At 38.4% G+C, this 19,751-nt stretch overlaps 1 protein-coding gene across 1 annotated transcript; it reads left to right on the top strand.

Moving 5' to 3' along the window:
- On the top strand, positions 1-8,831 carry LOC115438148 (myelin-oligodendrocyte glycoprotein-like). The gene is made up of 6 exons (XM_030161562.1): positions 1-128; positions 5,153-5,518; positions 6,126-6,218; positions 6,642-6,748; positions 6,854-7,000; positions 8,505-8,831. The coding sequence occupies exons 1-5, from the start codon at positions 2-4 to the stop codon at positions 6,881-6,883; spliced, it is 723 nt and encodes a 240-aa protein (XP_030017422.1). The 5' UTR covers position 1; the 3' UTR covers positions 6,884-7,000; positions 8,505-8,831.
- Positions 8,832-19,751: the final 10,920 nt, after the last annotated feature.

Here is a 19,751-nt window from a genome sequence, read left to right as displayed (position 1 = left end):
CATGCTCAGTCTGCTGTCGTCTCCAGTGTGTGTCATGGTCCAGGTCCGTTCAGGTGGTTCTGCTTGTGTGTGCTGGTTCTGGATCCTCCTAAACTGTCTGAGTTTAGTTTTCTTCTGTCCTGTTGGAGGTAAGCAGCTGTGTGAAGGCTGATGTTTGACTCTGTCTGTGTTTACCTGAACATACCCTCCTGTTCTGTTAGAACACAGGTACAGCTCTGATGGAAACGAACTGGTACTGGAATATCTGATACTTACTGGAATATCTGATACTTACTGGAATATCTGATACTTACTGGAATATCTGATATTTATTGGAATATCTGATACTTACTGGAATATCTGATACTTACTGAAATATCTGATACTTACTGGAATATCTGATACTTACTGAAATATCTGATACTTACTGAAATATCTGATATTTATTGGAATATCTGATACTTACTGAAATATCTGATACTTACTGAAATATCTGATATTTATTGGAATATCTGATACTTACTGGAATATCTGATACTTACTGAAATATTTGATACTTACTGAAATATCTGATATTTATTGGAATATCTGATACTTACTGGAATATCTGATACTTACTGAAATATCTGATATTTATTGGAATATCTGATACTTACTGGAATATCTGATACTTACTGGAATATCTGATACTTACTGAAATATCTGATACTTACTGAAATATCTGATATTTATTGGAATATTTGATACTTACTGAAATATCTGATATTTATTGGAATATTTGATACTTACTGAAATATCTGATACTTATTGGAATATCTGATACTTAATGGAATATCTGATACTTACTGAAATATCTGATATTTATTGGAATATTTGATACTTACTGAAATATCTGATACTTATTGGAATATCTGATACTTACTGAAATATTTGATACTTACTGAAATATCTGATACTTATTGGAATATCTGATACTTACTGAAATATCTGATACTTACTGAAATATTTGATACTTATTGGAACATTTGATACTTATTTGACTGGTTTGATTGTAATCAGAGTTCAGATGTCTGTATTCACACATAAAAAAGCTCAGACTTTCAGGGGCTCGAACTCATGTCTGTTTTAATCGAACCAAACCCAGTAGTTGTGAATCCAGCCTCTGTGGAGTTTGTGTGTCAGAGCTCTGGTAGTTTTTTTTTCTTTTTCCTCAGTTTCTCCAGTTTTCAGTTCAACTGTCCTCAGTTCACCTCAGAGGTTAAAGGACTGACTGACACCCAGACTGAGTCACAGTCAGTGCAGTCATTTCATCCACTCCATCCATATTCTGTACTTTAAGCCTGTGTGTATACATGGGCTTTTTTTTTTTCAGAATCAGATTTTATTGCCAAGTAATTTTTACATTACAAGGAATTTGTCTTGGTTCTGTTGGTGCAAACAGTTAAAAGAAGCAGATATCACAAATGAAAATAATAAGAATATAGAAAAACAGAAGTGTTTGCCTTCAGAAGTGAATTGACTTCTATACATATATACACATGTACACTAACATATGTGCTAGAAACGGTGGTGTCCTTCAAGTGACAGAGTGCAAAAGAAGCAGCTGTGCAATAATAATGTTCATGATAAGTGTCTGTGGGGGAGGGGGGAGGTGGTCAGTGGGGGACAGGGGCCTTGTTGATGAGACCACTTTCTAAAACTTTATTTACACACTGTCATATACAAATAGAACAACAGAACATGGAGAAAAACATACATGCTCACGGTGAGGCAGGAAGAAATGACATATAAATAAATACAGATATAGGTAAGTACATTAAATAGATAAATAAATAAAAGTAAAAGAATAAACAAGAATATAAGAAAAAAAAAATTACAACTTAAATTTGTTACATAAGGCTTTAGTTTTCGCAGCTTTAGAGTTAATGCAGAAGTTAAGAGTGTTTAAGTAGGATTTTAAGTCGGACTGAAAGACTACAAAGCTGGGTTTCTGTTTGGCAAATTTGCTCGTATGCACATGAAATTTTGCTAATAATGAAATGAGATTAAGAATAAATAGTTTCTTAACAGGCAGATCATTAACAAAGAAACCAAATAAAATATCTTCAATTTTGAAGTTTAGTAGTGAAAGATCCAGTTTTCCATTTAAAAAAAGACTGATATCACACCAAAAATTTGACTGAAGGCACATTCCCAAAACAGATGAGTTAATGTTTCATCAGTGTTGTGACATACATGGGTATTTATAGACATGACTACTTGTCCAGCTACGTTTTACAGATGTTCACCTACATCTTGCTTGTTGTGCTGAATTCTGCTACCTGCCGAAAACAGCTCCCCTTTCCAAAGTCAGCCGTGAAGAGGACACTGTGCACCAAACTGACCCTGTCACACCAGAAGAACTCCAAATATGAGCTGTTAAAGTCAGTTCACTCCTTCAGCTTCGCAGGTTTATACTGATGGGGGATGCAGTTTACAGCAGAACCTGGTGTCACAACGGGGGGAAAAGAGAGGACTCAAATGCACGGTACTGAAGGGGAAAAAAATACAAGTTTATTTAACAAAAATGAAAACAGAACAATGGAAACATACAAAACCTAACACAAAAGCTAAGACAGAGTCCATAGAAAAAGACGGGAAAAAAACACACAAAACCTGGGTCAGAGTCCGTAGATGAGATGAATAAATGTCCGGGTTATGGAGAAAATGGACCAGCACTGCATGGCTGCAAACCAAAGCCTTAAATAGGCTGGAGATAATTGGCTGCAGCCACGCAGCGCCAGCAGGTGAATCTGATGATGATAATGATTATGAAAAGGAGGAGCTGAGGGTCACACAGGCACAGGTCCATGACCAAAAGGGAGGAGCTGAGAGTCACACAGGCACAGATCCTGACACCTGGTGCCGAATTCTGCTCCCTGTGGAAAACTGCATCCCCAGCCGTAGAGGATATAGTTTTCGTTTGTATCTGTTTTTATTGTTAGATATTCTGTGTGTTGTGTGTCTAAGATTTAACTTTTGACAGTTTTATAAACCTTACAGTTTGCACATTCTTTACTATTAAACAGATAAAAACACAACTGCATAACTATCCTCTTCATGGCTGACTTATGAAGGAGGAGCAGTTTTCAGCAGGGAGTAGAATTCAGCACAACAGTACACACTATATGATCTTCAGAACACTTTTCATCTATGGGTCTGCTCCATCCTACCTTCTGACCACAGACACTCACTATCTTCATTCTCAGGATCTTTTCTTTTGTCTGTTCCTAAAGTTAGAGCTGAACAGAGGAAAAAGGCCTTCAGGTTTGTGGCTCCATTCACTTGGAATGAACTACAGCAGGAATGTCAAACTCATGTTAGTTCAGTTCCACATTCAGCTAAATCTGATCTGCAGTGGGCCGGACCAGTAAAATAATAATATGATAATATACAAATGATGTCAACTCCAAACTTTTCTCTGTGTTCCCAAAGTCAGAACTAAACATGGAGAATCAGCGTTCAGTTTCTATGCTCCATATATCTGGAACAAACTACCAGAAAATATCAGGTCTGCTGAGAGTCTGAGTTCTTTTAAGTCCAGGTTAAAGACTCACCTGTTCACTGCTGCCTTTGACTAAAAGGCTTTTGACTTTTTAAATTTTATATTCTCTTTGAAACTCTGCACTGCAACTTTTACTTTGATATGTGTGTTTTTATTTTTATTTTATTTTATTCTTTTTTTTTTTTTTTTTTTTTTGATTTTATGTGTTGTTTTCTTACTTGCTGTTTTTAATCACCTTTTATATGTTTCTTTTATAATGTTTTAAATGTGTTTCTTTTTGTTTCTTTTATTTCAATGTCCTGTGTGAAGCACCTTGAATTGCCTTGTTGCTGAAATGTGCTATACAAATAAACTTGCCTTGCCTTGCCTATGTTTTAGAGCGAAAAAAGTAAAATTAAACAATGAACAGGTTTACATCTACAAACTATCCTTTCAAAAGATGTGAATAACATGAACAAACTGAAAAAAATCAGTGTAATTGTAACAATATTCTGCTTTAGTTTATCATTTACATATGTTCATTACAACTTACAGATCACAGTGGATCTACAAACACACACAACATTTAATAACAGACAGAATATTGTTAAAATTGCTCTTACTTTTCTTAAGACATTTCAGGTTGTTCATATTTGTTCAGATTATTCACTTTTTTTTTTAAATTATACTTTGTTTTAGTGCAAATACATGAAAATATTTACATTTACAAAGAGAAAAATTGTGAATTGTGAGTATTTATAGATTATTCTGATAGAATTTGACTGGTCTGACCCACTGGAGATTGAACTGGTCTGAATGTGGAACCTGAACTAAAAGGATTGTTAATTTCTTAATATCATCCCAAGGGCCAGACTGGACCCTTTGGTGGGCTGGATTTGGACCCCGGGCCACATGTTTGACACCTGTGAACTACAAAAAGACCTGAAACTCACAGATCTGGTTTCACTGGACACTTTCAAAAGGACGTTGTATGACTTAGAGATGGAGACATGTGGATGCTATCTGACATCTGATGAACTTTAGCTTCATCTCATGATCACTTTTAGCCAAGTTGACTTTGGAAGGTTTGACTCGATTATTTTTTTTTTTTTTTTTTTTTTTTTTTTGTGATGTATTGAAGGTTTGTTTTTGTTTTTATGTATGAAAGCTTGTGTCTGTTTGAAACTCTAACGTTCTGCTGCCTGTCTGGGCCAGGACAGTCTTGGAAAAGAGATTTTTATTCTCAATGAGGTTTTCCTGGTTAAATAAAGGTGATAGATAGATAGATAGATAGATAGATAGATAGATAGATAGATAGATAGATAGATAGATAGATAGATAGATAGATAGATAGATAGATAGATAGATAGATAGATAGATAGATAGATAGATAGATAGATAGATAGATAGATAGATAGATAGATAGATAGATGCTTGTCCAGGACATGTGCAGTACCATGAGTTTTCAAAGTGCGTTAATCCAACACAGTTATCATGATCATTAGAATTTAAACGCTAATACTAACCGTCTGCAATTTTACCGCGGTTTATCGTTATACCGGTAATCGTTACATCCCTATTTGAGACTGATCTGAATCCAGACTCGTCCCTGGAGCTTGTAATAAAAGAAGACGTTTCCCTGTTTTCCAGGTCAGATCCAGGTCCTCGGTCCACTTGAGCCAGTGGTAGCTGCTCCAGGGGACGACATTACCCTGAAGTGCCTTGTGGATCCTAAATTTGACATCGGGGGTAAGACGGTGGAGTGGTCCAAGCTGGACCTGCAGGTGAACCCGGCAGACCCGTCCTACGTGTACCTGTACCGAAACCGACGTGAAGACGTGCTCCTGATGTTCCCGTCGTATGTTGGAAGAACGAAGCTCTCCACTGAAGCTCTCAAAGATGGGAACATACTGCTCCTGATCAAGAATGTCACACTGTCCGATAATGGACAATACAGATGTTTCATCCCAGACTTAAAGAGCAGCTCCCGACATTCTACTGTGACGCTGGTTGTTGGTGAGTCTGTTTGTTTACATGTGAACACTGAATGGTCCTTCTGTCAGCTTATTCATATGAGGACTCTTACAGGACGCCAGGCCTAAATGTTCTGAAAATACAGTCAGTGGTGTGCACAGATATTAGAACACTCTGCAAATCTGAAGAAACTGGTGGTTTATTTTATTCCCACAGCCTGAATTTCACTTATTTTTGCCACTGCAAAAGGTAAAGGCAAAGGGACTGAGAATATTTCACCTACAAATGTGTCAGTCCAGTCCTTTTTTTTTAGGTTTTACTCTAATATTTAGTGTTTAGATGTGTATTTGACCCCAGCGATAAGGTGCTGTGCTGGGAAAAATGTTCAAATGCCCCTTAAATGTGCTTGAAAAGGACTTGAATTTGACCTTGAAAAATGTGTACGAACGCTGTATAAAGTTTTTTAAAATAACAAATGAAAATAGAAAAGTAACAGCCTTTTATTTTCCATACATTCACTAGCCCAGCAACATTAATGTTAAAAACTACCCATGATGCAATACTCTCTGACTACCATTTGTAATGCTGACCTTCTGGTTTATTATGTGAGTTTGTTCTAATTCAACGTGGACCTTGTTTATTTTTCCAGATCCAAACTATGTTCAAATGACCACAACAGAGATGCCACTGGAACCGAGCAGTCTCCAAACTGTAGAGCCGATCACAGACGCAGAAAGAAAAGGTTAAAAAAAAAAAAAAAACCGTGACAAAATGCCACATTTCTGAGGTTATATATAGAGTTGAAACAATTAATCGATTAGGTGCTTGAAGCAAATGCAAAAATTCCCGATTCGATTAATCGACTCGAATTATTCAAAGGGAAATATTCTATGTCAGTTTTCCTGAATTGAAGCTTCTTTGTGCGTCACAATAAGCGTCCGTGTGAAACACAACAGTGGAACCAATGTTTAACAGCAGAGAAATGAAGGAAACTAAGCTGAAGATCCAGGAGAACTGTGGTTGAATGATTTTTTTGGAACACTTTGAGTCGATTAATCGTTTCAGCTCTAGTTATATGTGTATTCCAAAGCTGCTTTATTCCAGTTATTGTAAATTTGTGCCTAACTTTAATTTATGCCTGTTTTTTTTTTTTCCCCTCCATCAGGTCAACGCCATCATCTGATACCTATCGTCGTGCTTGCTACTTTACTAACCCTGGTGTTCGGTGTTGGACTGCTTGGATATTTATTTCTAAAGATCAAACACCAGACTGTAAGTCAGAGGTGATCTTATGAAAAATCACTCAACACCTGCAGCATTTGTAGGACCAGAGGTTTTTGTGGGGATTTAACTTGACTTTTAAATTTGTCCCAACAGTGTCATCCCATGGCACAAATCCAAGCCTAGGTGCCCTGCCTGAACCTGACTTTGCCAGTTGATGTTAAGAGACTGAAGAGTTGAACTAGCAACCTCTCCATCTGTAGGCGGACTGTGGTGGATCAGTAGACTGCAGCAGAAATACATGTAAGTCACATGGAGATGGAAACTGAACCGACGTCTTAAAGCGGGACTCATATTTAAAGGTGCAGGAGACTTTCATGACCAGTGTTTCCTCAGATCTGTCCATCCTCAGTCACATCCTCAGTTTCATTCGTCTGTCTGTCATTCCTCAGCTGAATCTCTTCCTCATGCTGAACAGTTTCTTAGTTCCATCCACCACAAACAAACCATGGGTTTATAAACAGAGCTGGGAGGGAACTGGGACATCTGAGGAATTTTGTTGCGATGTGCATTGTGGGAAACGCCGGTTCGCTCCCCTGTCTGGCAGCGGCAGCTTCTAAAGACATGACATGGAAACAGCAGGAGCTCCCTTCCCTCTATGCATATTCCCCCAGTCGTTTTTGTGTTTCAGCTGTTTCTGTGTCATGTTTCATCCATATAATATATATATAATATAATATCATAGGCTCGTGCTGCCACTGCCGCCTGACAATGTTTCCCACAATGCACGTCACGACAAAATTCCTCAGATGTCCCAGTTCCTCCTGGCTCTGTTTGTAAACCCATGGTTTGTTTGTGGTGGATGGAACTAAGAAACTGTTCAGCATGAGGAAGAGATTCAGCTGAGGAATGACAGACAGACGAACAGACGAATGAAACTGAGGATGGACAGATCTGATGAAAAACTAGTGACAAAAGTCTCCTGCACCTTTACCTTTTATCAGTTGAAGTCAGTCAGGTTGGTGGTTTAGGGTCATGTGCAGCTGAAAATGTCTGCACATTGAGTCCAGAGGCTGTAAGGCAAAGGCAGGTTTATTTCTACAGCACATTTCATGCACAAGACAATTCAAAGGGCTTTACATAAAACAATAAAAAGCATCACAGCAGAAGCATAAAAAGTATAGGTATGACAAAAACAAACAAGCAAACAAAAAAATCAGATAAATAGAATAGATAAGCAGATAAAACAGCCAGCTGTACTGGCATGTACTCATTAACTATATTATTAACACATTACCTTGTCCTCAGAGAAATTCAGCCTCTACCCATTGTTTTTTTTGTTTTTTTTATGACCTCTGCCAAGGAGGTTCTGTTTTTGTCAGCGTTGGTTTGTCTGTCTGTCTGTTTGTTAGCAAGATAACTGAAAAAGTTAAGGACGGATTTGGATGAAAATTTCAGGAAATGTTGATACTGGCACAAGGAAGAAATTATTAAATTTTGGAGGTCTGCGCTCTCCAAATGCTTTTCTAGTTTTTTTTTGTTTGTTTTTTGGTTAATGGAGAATGTTGTTGTTGGGTTTGTTTGCATGTAAAATAAAAAGGAAATTGTGCAACAATTTATTTTCAGTTGATGTGTCACATATGATAGTGTTTGTATTGCCCAATTTCTACAAAACTCCAATAAACAAAGGTTGGAAACAAAAAAAGAAGTTCTTGCTGAACATCAGAGGAACATTTCATCTCATGTGTATGTGTACAGAGTTGATGTGTTTTTGCCAGTGTTTAACAGATTTGTTTTGTGTCCACAGCTCACCTTTCTGTTCCTGGCTGCGTCCACCACCACAGGTCTGCAGAGTCCCAAACAGAAACAGACTCCTTCTGAAGTCCACCTGGATCTAAACTGAATTCTCCTTCAACTTGTTTTGACTTCAAGTCTGGAGTAGGAACTGTGCCGGACCCTGCAGGGATCGGCCAACAACTGCATTGAACATTAGCCTTTGGTTTTTCAGGTGTTACGCCCGGCCTAGGGGTTTACCAGGCCGAACATAATAGGCTCAACTTTGTCCCCTCCCAGCTCCCAAGCACACACGTCAGTCAAAACTAAAAGTTCACAATATTTATTATCAGTATTTTGTTCAACAACTAAGGAAGGGTTAGGGGAGGGAGCGGCTAAAACAACAAACAAAATATCTTCTTTTACAATTTAAACTAACTTACCTAACCAAAATAAATGCAAGAAATAAAATACAGCAAACTTACCTAAACTTCCTAACCAAAAACAGGAGAAAATGGGAAAAACAAAAGAGCCGACCTCCCCTACCAGAAAAAGGTTCAATTTAACAAAAACTATTTACAACTACAAACAATCGAATTTTTCTGGAGCACACGAAGACTGACGGTCTCTCACACACGAACACAGGGTTGGGAGCTGACAGGAGGCAAGAGCGAGCAAGGACGGAAACTCCAGGGCCATTTTTAAAGGGGCCAGGCAATCATGCTCCACCAATCAGCAACCTGCAACAGACGGACACAAAAAGGCACAGCACACCTACAGGACGGGGGGAGAACACACACACTAAACAGAAAACACATACATGTAAATAGACAAATTATGACCCAGGGTCATAACACAGGGAAGCGCTAAAGATCACCATGGTTACAGGTCTGCCACAACTGCAGATCATAATTTCTGTTTCATCCTTGATTATTGAGGACGTTCCAAAGTGTAACCACAGATATCCATAGGATTTCCATGGATTTTTGGCCTGGATGTTCTTAAAACTCCAGGCAAGTATATTTATTTATTTATTTATTCAAAGACTGTAAAATCAGAGACAATGCTTTGATTTTAGCTCCGTCCCGTTTTTTTCTTTTTTTTCTTTTACAGTATAAAGTATTAGTTCCTACTGTAGCAGCACAGGCACATCTGTCATCCAAACTGGACCTGTAGGCGATAACGTGAAGGAATCTTATTGCATAGTGCACAGTCTTCTTTTTTCATTTATGTTTGTGATCCAAACCCAGGATTTCACTGTCCCAAGAGATTCCAACTTAGCTGTGTACTAAAGGAAGACCTACCTCTGTCCTAAATGAAGACCTACCTCTGTCCTGAAGGTCTACCTCTGTCCTAAATGAAGACCTACCTCTGTCCTAAAGGCCTACCTCTGTCCTAAATGAAGACCTACCTCTGTCCTAAAGGCCTACCTCTGTACTAAAGGAAGGCCTACCTCTGTCCTAAATGAAGACCTACCTCTGTCCTAAAGGAAGGCCTACCTCTGTCCTAAAGGCCTACCTCTGTCCTAAATGAAGACCTACCTCTGTCCTAAAGGCCTACCTCTGTCCTAAAGGAAGACCTTCCTCTCATCTGTAATAATTGTATTTTCCTTTGACAAGAGAAAGCAAGTTTTTTTTTGAATGGATAATATAATGTAATGTGAGTTGTTTTAAGTTGAAACTTGATGTTTTTCTAAAGCAGAAACGTGTGTTTGTTGAACTAGCTAAGTCTAGTTTTTTTTGTACTGATAATATAAAATAAATATTTGTTTTAACTCAGTACTAAGTTGTAACAAGTGATTAATAGTTGAATCAACTTTCATAACTTTGGAAAGACAGTTGGGACGAGAACATTGTAGTGAAGTCACCTTTATGAACGTCAGTATCTGAGTTTAAACAGTGGTATTATTCAAGTTAACTCCCATTTTCAAGGCAGCAGGTGAACTTTCATTTGCAAGATGAACCAACTTGAAGTGTCTTCCAGCGTACATGGATGCTGATCCAATGAGATTAAAGCTTTTAATCAGAATGGGTACAGTTACATGATGTTTTTTTAAATCTGATTTATTTTTCAAGAAGAAATTAATCCGGAACTGAAGTACTTTCTCTTCTATTTCTATGGAAATGTTAAACCTGAATAAAGGTTTACATGAGAAGTGTTTATTTGGTTCTCACAGCCCTTCTGTTAGCTTAGTTTAGCATAGTCACTGCATTTCCATGGTCACACGTAGCCAGTTTTTTAAAGGTGATTTGTCGTCTTTTCTCAGTGATTTTGTGAAATCTGATTCTCTCTAATTATTTCTTTAGATCTGTGACTTACTGCACTCATACAATCTTTGGACTGTTGTGTTGACAGAAGTTGGAAAATCTTTTTGTTGGAAGGGATGTATGCGCTAAATTAGCTTTACTTTAGCGTTTTAGCTTTGCATTAGTTTTTATTTCCCAGATTTCATTAGTGCAGTAAGTCACATGACCATGATTTGAGCCTCAGTTTGTGATCATACTGACCCCAGCGGACTAAAGGAATGATTAGGGAGAACTGAATTTACCAAAATCACTCATAAAATACTACAAATCACAGATCAGATCCCTCCCCAGTTACCTCAGGTGTGCCCCAGGGCTCCGTCCTGGGGTCCCTTCTTTTCATCATCTACCGCCTCCCCCTCAGCAATAGCTTCAGAAAATTTCACATCCAGTTCCACTGCTTCGTGGATGACACCCAGCTCTTCCTCACCACCAAACCTCGCTCCACACTCCCGCCCTCCTCCCTCACCTCCTGCCTCTCTGAAATTCAATCCTGGTTCACCTCCAACTTCTTGAAACTCAATAGTGACAAAACACAAATGCTCCTCACTGGCACAAAATCCACTCTTTCCAAAACCAACACCTTTTCCCTCACTATGGACAGCTCCTCAGTCTGCCCCTCCCCTCAGGTTCACAGTCTGGGTGTCATCCTCAGTGGCTTACTATCTTTCAAATCCCACATCAATAACATCACCTGGTCTGCATATTTCCACCTGCGCAACATCAACCGTCTCCGTCCCTCCCTCACCCCTCATACCACCTCTGTTCTTACACAGTCTCATAACCTCCCACCTCGCCTACTGTAACTCCCTCCTATTCGGTCTCCCCCAAAAGTCCCTCCATAAGCTGCAACTGGTCCACAACTCTGCCGCCCGCATCATCACCAAAACCCCCTCCTACCACCACATCACCCCCACCCTCCAGGAACTACACTGGCCCCCAGTCAAACAGAGAATTGAATTCCAACTCCTCCTGTACACATGGAAATCCATCCACAGTCTGGCTCCTCAGTACCTTCAGACCTCCTCCATGTCACCACTCCAGTCCCGTCCCTCAGCTCCTCCTCCTCTATCCACCTCACCGTACCCCCTGTCCACCTCAGCACCATGGGGGGGCGGAGCCTTCAGCCACTCTGCTCCTCAGCTCCTCCTCCTCCTCCTCCTCCTCTTCCTCAGCTCCTCCTCCTCTTCCTCCTCTGCTCCTCCTCTTCCTCAGCTCCTCCTCCTCCTCCTCCTCCTCTTCCTCAGCTCCTCCTCCTCCTCCTCCTCCTCCTCCTCAGCTCCTCAGCTCTGGAACTCCCTCCCACCATCCATACGTAACAGTGATTCTCTCCCCACAAAACTCACCTTTTCAGAATAGCCTCCCCCCATAAGCTCTACTCTCCATTTTACATCTTCATTTCTATATATAGTAATTATTATTATTATTTTTTTATCTGTTTGTTTCTTTGTATTTTATGGATTGTTTGTTTTATCTTGTTGTACAGTGTCCTTGGGTGTCTTGAAAGGCGCTTATAAATAAAATGTATTATTCTTATTATAAAAGCCTGGCTACGTCTGACCAGAGGAATGAAGCCATTATGCTAAGCTAGGCTAAGCTAAGCTAACGTTAGGGCTGCAGTTCAAACTGTTTGTCCCACTTGTGGAACTCATTAGTTCAGGACAAATGAATGAATCCAAAGCCAGTGTTGAACTGTTCCTTCAGGGTTTTCCAGGCTGGTAGATCCCATCAGAATATTCCACTGGAACGCTTTGGGAAGACTAGACTGCAGTGCAGATTCTTCCACCAGCGCAGAATGTGTGCGTCATCGCCACAGGACAAGACACTGAGCATGTGCAGAATGGAAGGAATAAAGTCCAAACGGAATAAAGGCTTTACATGTCCAGGAAGAATTTAGAGCGCAGTTAAAAGAGGATTAAACCACTGACTTTAATCTGGTTTAAATTTAATCCCAATTTTTCTTTTTCAACTGGAATAAGGTGTTTACATGGACATCAGAAATAGGATCTAACCTTTAATCAGATTAAACCAGGAAGAAAAGTTGTCATGGAAACGCACAGACTGACAGGTACAGTTAGTGTTTGACCTTTTGTGCTGAATATGCAGGACTGTGTCAGAGTCTGAGGACACCTTTAGCTTAGTTGTTTTTGCAGGGTTGAAATGAACACACATATTGAGTTCTCATTCATTTTTCATTTTCAGAGGAAGAACAGAAGATTAGCACTTTTTGTGTTGTGTTTTTTCAGACAAACTGAATGTTCTAAACACATAGATGATGTTTCACTACTGCACTATATGAGCTGGACTCTGATTTCATGCCTTAAATGGACGTTATGGTTTAGTTCTGCCCACTCCCTTACCAGCAGCTGTCAGTTCCTTTGGGCAGGGCACCTATACATGTGTTCTAGGGAAGTTTTCCCTCGCCGCTGTCACCAATCACAAGTGTTTGCTCCTGGAAGATTCTGTTGGGTCTCTGTAAACTTGATTTGATTCTGATTTGAACTGATAAAGCACTTTGTGACTCTGTCTGTGAAAAGTGCTCCATAAATAAAATGTACTTACTTACTTATTTACTTACTTCTACAGCTGTTGCTGTTCTTTTTTTAGTCGACTTATTTATTTCTAACACATACCAGTGTGATGATGATGTCACATAATGAACAAGAAAAGCACTCGGAGAACGCAGACCTCCGCCAAGGCAGATCAGCCCCCCCCCCCCATCACCACCAAAATGTAATCCTTTCTTCCTTGTGCCAGTATCAACATTTCCTGAAAATTTCATCCAAATCCGTCCTTAACTTTTTGAGTTATCTTGCTAACACACAAACCCCAATGAAAACATAACCTCTGCCATTCCTTGGCGGAGGTAATTGTGGAGGAAAATTATTTTTTGCTGATTCATTGTGTTTAAGCATTTTGCCATTCTGACAAGTTTAGACTTTGTACTTGCTATACTGAGCAAATCAGTAGAATCTGATCAAAACCAGACACTGTAGGGACATGTGATGGAACTGAGGTTAACATGTTTCCATGACCTGCACAGTGTAAAGGCTGTCTGAATCTGTGTGCTGGTGTCCAGTCTGAGCAGACTGCACCCTGTTTGCAAACAGTCAGACTTCATCTCTGAATCTGTGTGCTGATCATTGCTGCTTATTGTTGGTTGTTCACTTCAATTTGAAACATCATTTTGTAATTAAATTTAAAACTCTACAAACTCATTGTGCTTCTTTGTCACCGTGAGGTTTAGGCCCTGACAGTAATAAAAGTGTCAGAGCTGTACTGGTGTATTTTAATGTGCCTGGCATGTCAGTGTTATGTTGCATTTGGTTTTCTTAAAATACCTGTTGCAGGGTTTGTACAGGTGTTTGAAATCCTTGAAAATGCTTGAATTTCAATGTTGTGTTTTCAAGGTTTGAAAAGTGCTTGAATTTTAGTTGAAGTGCTTGTAATTATCACTCTGTCATGTGATTTCTTTCTATATTTATTTTTAATATGAAATCTGCTAGGTTAGAGGTCAAGCCAAAGCTACTTACACAGACGTGATACATTTGAAAATTAAACCTTTATATCTGTCATATCAGTCCCCGGACTCTTGCATGTTTTGTCTGTCTTGTCTGTTATTTCCTGTTTTATTTTGTTAAGTTCTCCTCTTGTGTCATGTCTGGTGTCTTTGCTTCCCTTCCCTGATTGTGTCACCTGTGTTGATTACCTGTCTCCGCCCTGATTTGTTCCACCTGTGTCTCGTTGTCTTCCCTCCCTCCTGTGTATAGAAGCCCTGTGTTTTCCCCTGTCCTGTGCCAGTTCGTATTCCTCCTTTTTGGTGTGTCTACCATTTCTTCAGATCCTGTTTGTTTGCCTGCCTGTCTGTTTCCGACCCGGATTGTTCTTCGACTCCTGAGTTTTGCCTGACCCCCTGTCTGTACTTCAGCCTTTCCAGCTACTCTCATGTTCAACCTTTTTGCCAGGATTTATGGTACATGATTCTGCCTTTTCCCCTATGTACTGTTGCCTGTCTGCTAGACTCCCTGTGTTTGACCTGGTCTGTCCCCTGACGCTCCTCTGCTTTTTCCTAGTCGGGTTCCCCTCGTGTGCTCCCGACCCGGGCTGTGGGTTTCCTCCTTTGGATTCGGACGTCGTGACGAATCCGCGGAGACAATACGCTGAAGACTCACCCAAAACCTTTTGATGTGAACTGTATTCCCTGTCTGTGTTTAAACACAACTTAATCGTATTTTTGTCTGCTGGTCGTGCTTTTGGGTCCAGACATCGTACTTCCAGTCCTAACAATATCATGTGTTCTCTGGTCAACTCTAAATGTAAATGTTTGATCTTAATCTTTGTCTCGGTGCGAGTGTGACTGAAGAACGCCAAGTGGCCTTGACCTTGTCTAAAATCATGTGACCTTTGACCTGTACATGATTGTAGACCTTCATAAACGACAGTTCCATCCTCCAAAACCTCTAATATGACATTTACATGAGCAGATATGGCAGAACTAACCCACAAATGCAGGATTTTCCATTAAAAATGGGTTTTCTGCACTGGGCTGACGGGCACCCTAAAGATGGTGGTTGGGGGGGGGGGGTCTAAAACTGTATGGACTGGGCTGAAAATTTTCTTGGAGTTACTGATATATAAGAGATTAACTGGTCAAATTAAGAGCTGGATCGGAAAAGAAGTCCCAAAAATGAGACGCCCTACAAGTACCTCTGAGCAAGGACTGGGTTAAATGTTGGACTTTGTCAGAGGATTCCTGCTGTCGGACTCCTGTCAGTTCAGTTCCACATTCAGCCCAGTTTGATCTGCAGTGGACCCAACCAGTCAAATAATAACAGTGAAAAACGACAAATTCTATTATGATCAGGTTTACATCTACAAAGTTTCCTTAAAAATCTGAATAACATGAACAACTTGAATTATCTTGAGGAAAAACAAGCGCAATTTTAACAATATTCTGCCTCAGTTTATCATTTACACATGTGCATTACAATCACACAAAACATTTAGTAACAGGCAGAATATTGGTACAATTGCATTTACTTAAGACATTTACGTTTGTTCAGGTTATTAATTTTTTTTTTTTTTTGTAAAAGTATAGTTTGGTAATGCAAACATTTTCATGTAATTGTTTTTTTTTTTTTTTTACACCAAAAAGACAAAGAGAACATGTGGGGTTGTCATTATTTATAGCAGTGGTTCCAACCTTTTTTACTCCTGACTCCATTTTAACGTCACTAATTTCAGGTGACTCCAGACATTCAAAACAGAGACCATTTCTTTGGGCTAAAAGTAATTTATTTTTGATCGTGTAATAGTTGGCTATACTATGTTGCTAATAAACATTAATTTTAGACATGTAGGCTATATAATGTAAATTTTTATCAGTAAGTTTTCTTTTTTTTTTTGTATAAATTATTAGAAATTTCAGGCGACCCCAGACATTCAAAACAGAGACTTTTTTTTTTTGGCTAAAATTTTTTTTTTTGATCGCGTAATAGTTTGCTGTAATATGTTGCAAAGAAAAGTTAATTTTAGGCAACATTTAGGCTATTTAATGTAAATTTTCATTAGTAAGTTTTAATTTTTTATCAATTAATAGAAATTTCAAGTGACCCCATTTGAATTCCAGGCGACCCCACATGGGGTCCAGACCCCAAGGTTGAAAAACACGGATTTATAGGTTATTATGATAATATTTGACTGGTTCTGACCCAGTTGAAATCTAATTGGACTGTATGTGTCCGTATGTGGAACCTGAATTAAAATGGTTTTGACACCATTGATTGTTCATATCTTCAGTGTCATTTTTGCATTTCACAAATTCATCCCAGGGGTCAGACTGGATCCTTTGGGCTGGATTTGGCCCCTGGGACGCATGTTTGACACCTGTGGTCTAACAGCTTTAGTTCTTTTTCAGTTGACAGTGTTTGGCCCCTGTTTTGTTTTTCTGTTACTTCAAACATGTTGACGTATAAACTGAGGTCAGTGAGATGCAGAAACCTGGAGCTATTATTGCACAACTAGACTTTTTGGGAAGTAGGAGACACCTGGTGCCCAGCAGACACGCCTAAAAACCCAAACATTTCAACATGATGTCATGACTCACATAAATATACACACCACTTTAACTGGTGTGGTATATGTATGTAATTATAAGCTTATGTGTGTTCACACCAAGGTTCTAACAGTTTTGGATTTTTCATTCTAGTTTAGTTTTATTTAGTTTAGACTTTTTTTTCTCTAATTCAGTTCATTTTAATTTGTTTTTAGAGCAGGTTTGATAGTTTTTATTAGTTTTCATTTTTTTCTAAATGCTTAGTTGTAGTTTAGTTGTAGTTCAGTGGTCTCTTTTCTCTTCTTCTCTGTTGTCGTATTCAAATAAATCCCAGACAGGACTCTGCTGCTTTAGTCTCCATGTTTCCAGGTAGAGTGGGGACCAGAAGACGACTGGAAACCACAAGTGACGGACCAGAAAGTGACAGCACAGAAAACTGAGAGAGACAAAGAAGTTGCTTTTGTATCAATCCGACATTGACAAAGACGAAAACGAAGGGAATTTGATCCAGAATTTTTATCCGTTTTAGTTAGTTTTGTAAACACACAATACAGTTTCAGTTATGTTTTTTTTTTTTCTTTTAATTATAGTTTTTATTTATTTCAGTTAATGAAAATGTTTTTACAATTCTAGTTTTGGTCAGTTCGTTAGTTTTCGTTAACGATAATAACCTTGGTTGGGACTCCATGTGGGGTCACCTGGAATTCAAATGAGGTCGATCAAAATTTATAGTTATTGATAAAAATAAAAACTTATTAATAAAAAATATATGGTGAGTTGACAGAGACAACCGTGATACACAGAAGACAAACTGTGGTTGTGAAACTGCAGCACTGTGGTTCTGTTTCTGTGTCAAATGTTCACTGTGGTCAGTTTCAGATGCTGCAGCTCTTTCATACTTCATAGTTTCAGTTCTTGTTTGTTCAGTATTAATTGTCCTCCTTGTAAATCCCAGCTGGACTGACTGGACAGATCCTGAGCCTTTGTGCAGTAATCTACACCTGGATTTACTGCCTCTGTCCACAATAATGGACATTATATAGACTAAATGTCCTCTGAAATTAATGTTTATTTGCAATTAGGGCTGTGTATCGGCAAGAATCTGGCGATATGATACAAATCACAATACTAGGATGACGATGCAATATATCATGATACTGTTAAAAAGGCTTTTTTTTTTTTTTAAATGATTATTTCCTTGAAGAATTGAATTCCAGCAGAAATCTGCACAAATCCTAAACACATTTATATTTGATCCCAACAAGATCTAATGTTCTATCAGCAAATGTTCCAACTGTGTTCAAACTGAAATTGTGTTTTCCAGACATTCCAGTTTCAGATCCTGTTCAAATGTTCAGATTCTATTAGTTCACAACTAACATCAGAACAGGATTTGAGTTCAATCCCAACAAAGGAATGAACATTATTTAATAAAACAGTGTTAAATAATAATGGAGTATAAACAAAAAATTTGAAAAAAAAAAAGAACCTCCATAATATCTGCATTTGAATAAATACCTAAAAATATCGATATAGTACTTTTTAATATTAATACAGTATTGCCAAATGAAATACTGCGATATATTGCAGAACCAATATTTTTTTACAGCCCTACTTAGGAGGTTAAATATCTCGGTAAGTTGATAGGACCAGTATTTTCTGAGATACTAATCCTGTTGGAATACTATTGTCTGACATTCACGGAAGCACAGTACCACACAACATGACGAAAAATGAAGTTGAAAACAGGAACATCGCATTTACTCCCGCAGTCCCGACATGTCAGTATTAACATTGGCGCCTGCAAAAAACAAAAAAAACAAAAACATCAGTGCCTGCAGCCGTACGGCCTGTGTGGACCTCGTGTGTACTGAGTGACATTTGAGAGAGAGACACACACTGATATATATTTTGAGAGAAAGATAGGTATGGTATGTCCCAGTACTTATGGAGAATTGAAATTTTTTAAAAAGTTTTCTGTTTTTGATATAATAACCCTTAAATGTAATCTCATCATGCTGGTTAAAATACACGATCAGTAAATTAAATATAGGAAAATGCTAGATTTTCAAAGAAAAACATGCAAAATATAGAGGATTATATTTTGATATATGATGAGAAATTACTTAAGAAAGGTTAAATAGACAGAAAACTTCCTTTGGGAACTGTTACAGAAGTATCACTGGGTCTGTGTGGTCTGTTATAGTCAAGTGTGTCAAAGTCATTTGAGTTCCAAACTCCAAATTCCAACAGTATTGTGTCTGTTACTAAATATTTTGTTCTTTTGTAGATCCACTGTGATCTACATGAAATGCACATGTATAAAAGATAAGTTGAGGCATAATATTGCACCTATTTTTCTTAAGAAATTTCAGGTTTTATTCACGTTTTTGGGAAAAGATATTCACCAGTGACCAAAACCATCTACTGAGACGAAATGTTTAATAACTTTAACACCACTCATCCTATGAACATGTTGAAATAACTGGTGTAAAATGCAGTTTGTCATCTTTTCATTGGTCATCAGATATGACCATATTTGGACGTTCAGAGGCTCTGTAGTTGCCATGGAAACACCGTCAACTTCTCCAACACTGATTCCCCAGTCAAACCCATGGAGTTGGATCAATGACAGTGGATGGACACACTGGGTTTATATCGATGAATAATAAATAAAATGAACGAAAACGACTAAACAATTCACAAAATGATGAAAAAAAAATAAGTGGAAAAAATGAGCAAAAATGGACTAAAATGAAGTGAAAAGGAATAAATTAAGCAACAAAATCAACAAAAAACAGCCAAATTAACCCATAGAATGATAATAAATCAACAAAATAATAACTAACATGAACAAAACAAGCAACAAACTGAAGGAAATTGAAGAAAGAAAGAAAATAGGCAACAAAAAGGACAAAAACAA

This window comes from Sphaeramia orbicularis, chromosome 18 (assembly GCF_902148855.1).
Source record: "Sphaeramia orbicularis chromosome 18, fSphaOr1.1, whole genome shotgun sequence".
Taxonomy (NCBI): Eukaryota; Metazoa; Chordata; class Actinopteri; order Kurtiformes; family Apogonidae; genus Sphaeramia; species Sphaeramia orbicularis.
This window is presented reverse-complemented; position numbering and strand designations above follow the sequence as displayed.